Genomic DNA, 9,330 nt, shown 5'->3' on the forward strand with positions numbered 1-9,330 from the left:
TTGAATTTGATCTCCTTGATGGAAAAACCCCTGGGGAAATTACCCAACTCTATTCTAGGAACCCAAAGTCAAGACTCCCCAGCTAACTTAGCTTCTGTTGAACTGCCTGCTTACGAAAAGCTCTTCCTGCAGCTGCCAAACGAGATACTAGAATGTGGCTTTTGCCTTTAAAAACCTCTTACCCTAAACACTCAACTGATGGGGAATATACTTCTGTGTATGTTCATCTTATTGATTGTTGAATAAAGTACTGTTTGGCCAATGAGGCAGCAAGTTAGATGGGAGTAGGAGTCAAAGAGGATTATGGGAAATATAGTAGAGAAGTGGTGATCCAGGCAGGAAGTGACATAGCAAGGAGACTCATATTTAAGGAAGGACAAGCAGGAAGTGGGCCCTTTTCCCCTCCTCTCTTCCTCCAGATTCGTGATATGATCCACCCACAAGGGAGGACACCAATGGAAGGCGTATGATAAGTCTTATAAAATATATAGATTTATGATAAATAAGACTGAGCTAAGAGATGAGAATCCTAGTCATTGGCCAAGCAGCATTTGTACCTAATATAAGTCTCTGTATTACTTTATCCATCCACATGGCAGGCAGAACTCAGGCAGCTGGCAGAGACCGCCCATGTGGCAGTAGGGCTCAGGCAGCTTTTGGTGGAAAGATTTATCATAACACTCAACACTACACTTGGGTCCTATAATACCCAAGTGTGGTCCCAGCCAGCTGTAATAAAGACTTTCAAGTGGCTATAAACTGTGTCTGAATGGTCATCTCTGGTGGGCTCCTAGTAACTGTTTCTGGAGGATTAAGGTTGGTTCCCAGAAAACAGGAACACACCTTAGGAGATCTGCTTTTCTTTTAAACAGAAATTCATCTTTGAGTTTACCTGATAATAGTTCTGTTTATTGTTGCAGAGTATTCGATCATACTGTGACCCCCAAGTTTGTATTTGCATTAAATAAATAAAATCAACATTGGGTCAGGAAGGGGAGCCAGCAACTAGTTGACAAAAAGTAATTAAAGAGAATCAGAGGGAGTCTGGAAGTTGGACAGAAAGACACACAGGAAGTAGTAAGAAAGTAATAGTGTGGCCTTTTTTTGGTTTGGCAGAGTAGAAGGATACTCTCTGAGTTGCAACCTCTTGAGCTAGCAGGTTTTCACCCCAGCCTCTCACTTCCAAGTCTTATTGATAACAAGAACGATGGAGATTTAGTTAAAACTACATTTGGTGGCAGCAGGAGGCAGATAGGGCTGGATGTAAATGTCCTGCTGGGCCACTGAGAGAGAACCTGGCCAATAACTGTAGAGAAGAAATTGCTGGCTAAAACAGCAGTAGATTCAGATGCAGCCACTGTGCCAATAGAAAAACTAGGTCGCAGTCCTTCTGTTTAAGACAATGTCGCCAGAATTGCCATGGGGGGTATGGGAAAGGGCTTTGTACCTACCACTGAGGAACTACATCTGAGGTTAACCTCTGACTCTGGTCCCCAAGTACATGCAAGAAGCAGGCCAGGGGGAGCTGGGGTATGCCCAGCCTTGAGCTGCCCTAGGTGCAGCCAGGACAACTACACCCTCTTTCTAAGAAAGAGCTTAACTTTAAAGGACTTCATTATACCTTGGGCTTGGCCAAGGTGGTGACCAAGAGGTCTGTCTGATGACAGTCTCCGAAATTGGTTTGCTTCCTTTAAATACTCGGCAGGAAGTTTGAAAAAAAAAACCCAATAAACCAAAAACATTTATGAAAAGACCTTAGGGGAACTGACATAGAAGCAAGACCTAGGGCTTTGAAGCCAGTGGGGGCAGGTAGAGCACTTATCCTGCAAGTGTGAGGACCAGAGTTAAGATTCCCAGAACCCATGTCAAAGCCTAGTAGGCATGGCAGCCTGCCTGAAACCCACCACATGGCAGGTATAAACAGGGCTTCTCAGAACAAGCTGGTTTGCAAGACTACCAGACTGACAAACTCTAAATTCAGTGACAGACCTTGCCTGGGTAAATAATGTAAGGAGTGACTGAGGAAGACACATCAGCCGTAATCCTCGAGATGCATGCATGCATTCACACATACACATATACATATCCACACATACACATAAACATACAAAAATTTTAAAAAGAAAACCTTGAGATGCATGTGGAAAGTAGTTAGACGACCCTACCCCCAGTAACAAACAATGCATACCTTACACAGAGTGATGGACCAGTCTGCCTCCATCTTATAGTAAAGACAAACTATGTTCATTCATGTTTATGATTAAATATATTTCTCAAGGATTGGGCTATGCACTTCCAGTAACCTTAACTATAAATGGTTCTGTACTACCTGTTCCAGGAAATGGCAACCATGCCTTTGTTTCAGAGGGCTATTATGACCACCTCGTTATGACTACTTTATCATCATCTTGTAACCATGTCTTTGTTTCAGGGGGTTGTTATGGCCAACTTGCTATGCTCATGTTCTGCTTCTGTAACTCCACCTATTTGCCTGCCAAACACCCCACTTGGAAACCCCTTACTCATGAATTATAAAAACCCTTATCTTGCTGGGCATGGTGGCACATGCCTTTATTCCCAGCACTCAGGAGGCAGAGGCAGGTGGATCTCTGAGTTTGAAGCCAGCCTGGTCTATGGAACAAGCTCCAGGTCAGCCAGGGTTACACAGAGAAACCCTGTAAGAAAAAAAAATGAAATAAAAAAATACAGCAAACAAACAAAAAAAAAAGCCCCACATTATCTTACCCATGTCTAAGGTTAATCTCTTGAACCCCATCTTTAGGGAGAGACAACCAATATACAAAAATAAAAAAAACTTGCTTTAATTACTTTGGCCAAGATGATTTGAGTCAGTAGTCTTTCTCGAATCTGTTTGATTAACAAGAGACACACAAACACACTTCATCCCTGGTCCAGCCCAATAAACATATGACCTTTTATGAAAGTTTTTTTGCATATGTTAATTAAAATCTCTAATAGTTTCTTTACATTTTCACACATGTACATAACACACATTGTTCTATTCACCCTCTCTTGTCCCCTTCCACTCCCACTGATCCCCTTCCTCTTCCTACTTTCTCCTCTTCTTTCATGTCTGTGTGTGTAACAATGAATTTCATGAGTGCTGCTTACAGGAGCATGGTGGGGGGTTATTTAAAGGAGGGTGGGCACCTTTCCAGTGGCTATACTACTGAAGAAAATGTCTCTTTGTCTCCGAAGCAACCACTAACTTGCCTGTAAATCCTCAGAGAGGAGTGAGGCCTTATGCTCTATGATAGAATGTTGCCAGACCCGATCTACACAGGTAGTCACAGCTGCTTTGGGTTATCAACTTTACCCCTTTGTTTAGAATGATGCAATAGAGAGCACTATTGTCTTGATACCTTGACCACCATTATCTTTACACCCAGTTTCAGGGCCTTGCATTGGCCATCCATCGTTCTTTATGCCCTATGTTAGTGGGCTGTGGATTAGTCCCTTCCACAGCTGACCTCCTGCCTAACATGACCAGAACAAGAGTTGAGCTAAGAAAGAGTTATCTGCCACTCATCTTAAATCTGGGGACATGGCTAGGGGTGTCCCTAGGAGAGTATCTGTGAGTCCCAAGAGTTTAGCCTTTAACACTGAAAAATAATCAAACCAACTAGCCTGGGACATCAGTGTTTTTCCTGGCTTTGGAGGAAGACTCAGATCAGAACTTTTGCAATTGATCCTCTTGCTCTAAGGGCTTCTGATTTTGACCAGTACTAGGCCATAAACAGCCTTGGTTGTGCAACTGAGAGCAGAGCTTGGATCTTCAGCCTTCTTAACTGTATGAAACATAGAGATCTGCCTGCCACTGCCTCGAAAGTGCTGGGATTAAAGACACATGCCACCATGCCCATGGAATCAGTGCTTTCTATTAAACCTCTTTACACACACCCTCACACTCTAGGTTCTATTTCTCTGGAGAACCCTGACTAATCCTGGGGCTTAGTGTATTTAAAAGAACCAACTAATGGGGGGAGGTACTGAAGTGGAGGGTGGTAACCCAAACCTTTAATTCCAGCACTTGGGAGGCAGAGGCAAGCAGGTCTCTAAGTTTGAGGCCAGCCTGGTCTTCAGAGTGAGTTCCAGGTCAGGCAGGACTTCACAGAGAAACCCTGTCTTGAAAAACCAAACCAAACCAACCAAACAAACAAACAAAAAAGAACCAACTAAGTTCAATCAAAATGTGGTTTGAGATCGCTCAGGATATTTGATCAATTAAAGACAAAAATTGTGAGATATAAATGAGGAAGATAATCTGTAAGGTTTGTGGGCTAATTGAAAGTTGGCCATAAACCAAGTAGAATAATATCTTTATACAAAGATCCCTGGATGTGTTAAGGTAATATTTGTAAACAGATTTTTAGGCTTAAAAGATGTGGGATTGTTAAACATATTATTCTAACCTGCAGAATAGTGATTGTTAGGATTCAGGCATTATGCTGGCCTACCCTCTGTCACCTGGCAGGATGCACTCAGGCAGTACCCTGGCCAGACCATGGTCCTAAGGCTGCTACATAGGACCTGTCACTACATAGTCTGTACGAAGGTGCAAAGGTCCCTTCAAAGGGAAAACTCCACCTACTTCTGCTGTCTTTCACACTGTTCCTATGAAGGGGCAGACAGGCGCTCTCTCTCTCTCTCTCTCTCTCTCTCTCTCTCTCTCTCTCTCTCTCTCTCTCTCTCTCTCTCTCTCTCTCTCTCTCTCTGCTTCCCTCCCTCCCCATTCCCTTTCCTTCTTCCCTCTTTCCCTACTCCCTTCTATTTCCTCCAATAAAACTTCCCTGCTCTGTCGTGTTTGTCCCTCTCCCCCCATGGAATCTGCTAAGGTCCCCCTAGCACCGTATTATAACAGCAATTAAAACAGTAATACTGAGTATAATTTTCATACCCCAAAGCACCCCTCAGGACTGTGTTTTAGAAAACTCGTCAGACTATTAATGAGATGGCTCAATTGGTAAAGTGCTTGTCACAAAAGCATAAGGACCTGAGCTCAATCCTGAGCATCCACGGAAAAAGCTGGGTGTTTGGTGCATTCTTGTAATTCCAGCACTAGGGAGGCAGAAGCTGGCATATCCCAGGAGCTCACTGACAAGGCAGGTTAGTTTAATTACTGAACACCAAGTGACAGTGAGAGACCCCATCTCCAAAAACTGGGTGGCTGGTTCCTGGGAAACATCATCTCAAGTTGACCTATGGTCTTTACACAAATGGGTGCACATCTGCTATCCACGCATCCTTCCGGTACGTATTTCTGGCTTAACCCTAATCTGGTCAACACTACACCAGGTCACCTGACCTTTGGAATGCAGGGGTCATTGGTAGCAAATTCCAGACCTTCCAGGCCTCGTTTTTTCTTCCTAAGCTTGGCTCTCCTCCCAGCGTACTGCACAAATACTTATTCTGCGCTGACAAAGAAATCAGAACCAGATGACCAGAACGTCTCTATCTTAGCTCCAATGGGGTCTGCGACTCGTGAATGGAAAGATAAAGACGCTGAGCTGCTCCTCCGCTACCTGAATACAGCCCTGGAGAGCTCAGAGTCCAGAAAGTCTCCGCTGGACTAGAACGCAAGCGCGACTCCAAGCCCCTCCCACCAAGCCCCGCCCCGGCCACAAGGCCCCGCCCCACCAAGGCCTTAGACCATCGTGCTTTGTGCCTGCCGAGTCCGGCGCGGGAGTCTGGCTCTCCTAGGGATCTCTAGAGGTGAGCTCTCTAGCCGAGCTGTGAGCATGGGAGTTATCCCGCAACTCGCAGCTTCCGGGTGCTGTGGGGTTCCGGCTGTAGGAAGCAACCCTGTGGGGCAGGGCGGAGCCGTGTGGGGGACCCTTCTAAAGCCAGAATCTCAGATCTTCTGGGCCAGTTGCGGGACTCATAGGACCTCGCCCTTTCTAGGCCTCAGTTTCCTCTTGGGAAGAATAACTTAAATGATGCAGAACCCTGCGTTCTGTTTGCAGCAGTGCATTGCTTATCAGACGCTCTTCGTAGATAGGGATACAATGAAGTTTTATCCAAAGATAAATAATGATAATTAGTGACATAGTCATAGATGAAATAAGATGCCCAGAATGTTCAAAAGTGCTCTCAAAACAACAAAACAGTATTGACTATGGTAATGAGTCAGGCTGAAGGGCTGTTTGGGTTTATTTATGTACATGTAAGATAGTATTTTTGAGGTGAAATGCTTGCTCTGGATCCCTAACAGCCTGTGATCAGTTATTGAGCCTGTACTATCAGTGGTTAACACGCCAAAGTACCACACAATGCATGTCCTGACTGGCAGGAGTTTATTTCCCTTAATTCGAGATGCTGGAATTCAAGATGGTGGAATGGCCAGGCTCAGCTAACCTCAGGCTTTTTTCCTGGGCTTGCACATGGCCATCTTTGCCCTGTACCCTCATGTGGTATTTTCTCTGTGTGTGTCCTAATCTTAGAATGAAAGCAGTGGGATTTAATTGGAACCATCCCAAGAGCCTTCAGTTTCAATCTCACAGACCCAAGCTCCAATACAGCTATATCCTAAAATAATGAAACTTTGGCCTCAAACATAGGAACTTGGGGTTGGTGACACAATTCAGCATATGACATTGCCACTTGGGGTTTTAGCCAATAAACCTGTCCCAACTTTATCTTATTTTCACAGCTGAAAATCAACTGTAGGTTCTGGAGATATGAGCATTTTTCTTTGACTGTATCCAGTCAACCAGCTGCAAATGTTTTGGGGAAGTTTTCATCTGTACTGAACATGGCTTTATTTTCCTAAACAATACACCGTCACAATGACGTATGTAGCATTTGCATTGTAATAGGTACTGTAAGTAATTAGAGGTGAATTAGAATATAGTATATAGGTAATTACAAATACTAAGCTGTTTTTGTAAGAGACAAACATTTGAAGGTCTTGGAGTCTGGGGGTGGTCTTGACTCTAATCCCTTAAGGATATATATATGTAGTACATATTTATTCCCCTGTTCATTAGTAGTACAGGTATTTCATAGTACAGTTAGCCTTCTGTGTCCACTGATACATAATCAGTCAGCCAAGAATTAAAAATATACAAAACAAATTATTTCCACTGAGCTTGTAGACATTTAGTAGAATCTAGCTGTACTATGTTGTATTGCAGATAATTTAAAGTATATGAGAGATTTGCATAGGCTACGTGCAGATACTATGCTATTTATATAAAGCAGCTAATGATCTTTGGATTTTGATATCTGCAGGAATCCTGGAACAAAACCCTTACAGCCACTGAGGTACAGCTGTATACGTTATGCTCTCAGAACTGTGTCTAGCGCTTGTAGTTCACTCGTAAGTCAGTTAGAAATTCACTGTGGGATGAGTGGTGGGTGGAGTGGGGGGGGGCTGTGAAGTACTTAGTGTCGTGTCTAGCCATGGCAGTAAAAATAATTACAGCCATTGCCAGAAGGATGTCTACTACACTGTGAGACACTGAAATGTTTTCTGTATATTCATTGACCGCAGCCGCTGAGGCCGTTGCTGCACACCTGCCTGGCAGATGGAGAGAGAACTGATGCTGTGAAACCCCCAGGTGGTCTGACTCTGGAGCCCATACCCTCAATCCCAATACAGTGTCACTTCAGTGAAGAACTATGTGGCCCTAGAGACTGTTCATTTTGTAACCTGACAGAACCACTGGCTGACTTCTCTTATTCTTGACCAAATTATCCACAGAGGCAATACTCATGGCTGGGCCTCTGTGGAGAGCTGCAGCCTTTATACAGAGACACAGGACAGGACTGTTGGTAGGTTCCTGTGTGGGCCTGTTTGGGGTTCAAATCTCATTTCACCTCTTCTCTAATACCATAGTCGAATGGCTCTACCAGTACTGGCCTCAGGGCCAGCCAGCTCCTCTTTCCCCTCAGCTACAGAGCCTCTTCCAGGAGGTGCTGCAGGACATGGGTGTCCCCTCAGGTCATTGCTACAAGCCTTTCACTGCCTTTACTTTTCAGCCTGTGAGTGGTGGCTTCCCAAGACTTCCTTCTGGGGCTGTGGTGGGAATCCCTGCCATCTACCTGGGTAGCCCTGTGACCACCATCAACCATACTTTGATCATACATGGGCAGAGGGTCAACTGGCAAAGCCCAGAAGGCGCTAGGCTGAGAGATGCCCTGACCCTGTCTCACAATGCTCAGAAGTTTGCTTTAGCCAAGGAGGTTGTATACCTGGAGAGCAATATGGCTGCCCTACAGATCCTGCCAGTCCCAGTTTGCCTTGCAGGAACCTGGGTACTGAGTGTGGGTGCCAAGCATGCTCTGGGGCTCTATGGAGGCCCCGTAGGCTTTCGAGTTGCCTTTAACTTGGTGGCAATAGTGGCTGGCTTTGTGGCCTACACCTTTTTCAAGGACTCCCTGGCTGTTGCCCTGGAAGGCTGGCTGGACCGCCGCACAGCCTCTCTGTCTGCAGCCTATGCCCATGGTGGAGTGGAATTCTATGAGAAGATACTGTCACGCAACCTAGCCCTCCGAAGTCTTTTGGGCAGACAAGGGGAGAAGCTGTACACACCAAGTGGAAACATTATCCCCAGACACTGGTTCCGCATCAAACATTTACCCTACACCGCCCGCCGGGACTCTCTACTACAGATGTGGAGGGCGACACTCAACCCAGGGCGCTCCTGAGAAGCCAGACAACAGGGCACTGCTGGCTCACATAGGCACCACCCTGTGATGAATTCTGGGGGAATTTTTTGATATGATTGCATCCATAGCCCAAGGTCAGAACAGTGTAGAATTAAACAGCTCAATTCTGTCCTCACCATGAATGAATTTGGTGGCTATGAATGAGTCCCTAAATGAATCTGAGTATTGTTTACATCAGCTGAGAAGTGGGGAGGATTGAATGTAGGGTTGCATGAGATTGTGAGCCTGAGGCCTGGTAGAGAGCAACATAAATAAACAACATAAATAAAATAATAAACATAAATAAAATTCGTCTTTCTTGGTCTCTGAATTCCAGTGTGCTGTGGGAGTGAGAACATAAGTCGCCAGACATGTTTCTAGTGTGTCGACCCTCTCCTACAGCGGAGAACCACCCCACTCTACCTGATGCCAAATAGCTAACTTATTCCTCACCTTTAAACCTTGGACAGGGGACCCACAGCAGGGCAGGATGAGGAGAGCTGTGGTCAGAGCCAAGCCTAAGTTGGCTATTTGTGTTATCTTCTCATTGCGAATTGCATCTTCCCTGTGGCAGTCTTGAAGGATGTCTTCCTGGGACCAGTGTAACTGAGGGGAAAGGGATTAGACCACACTTGGGAAGGGGACTCTGACATCTGGTTG

At 45.1% G+C, this 9,330-nt stretch overlaps 1 protein-coding gene across 1 annotated transcript; it reads left to right on the forward strand.

The window, feature by feature from the left end:
* Nucleotides 1-7,734: 7,734 nt before the first annotated feature.
* Tmem177 (transmembrane protein 177) lies at nt 7,735-8,670 on the forward strand. Its single transcript, XM_035445182.1, has one exon. The coding sequence runs from the start codon at nt 7,735-7,737 to the stop codon at nt 8,668-8,670; it is 936 nt and encodes a 311-aa protein (XP_035301073.1).
* The last annotated feature ends 660 nt before the right edge of the window (nt 8,671-9,330 follow it).

The sequence above is a fragment of the Cricetulus griseus genome, chromosome 5 (genome assembly GCF_003668045.3).
Source record: "Cricetulus griseus strain 17A/GY chromosome 5, alternate assembly CriGri-PICRH-1.0, whole genome shotgun sequence".
Lineage (NCBI taxonomy): Eukaryota > Metazoa > Chordata > Mammalia > Rodentia > Cricetidae > Cricetulus > Cricetulus griseus.

Bases quoted from the DNA above. Each gene is read 5' to 3' on its own strand.
- Tmem177 (XM_035445182.1), top strand. From the start codon at position 7,735: ATGGCTGGGCCTCTGTGGAGAGCTGCAGCCTTTATACAGAGACACAGG.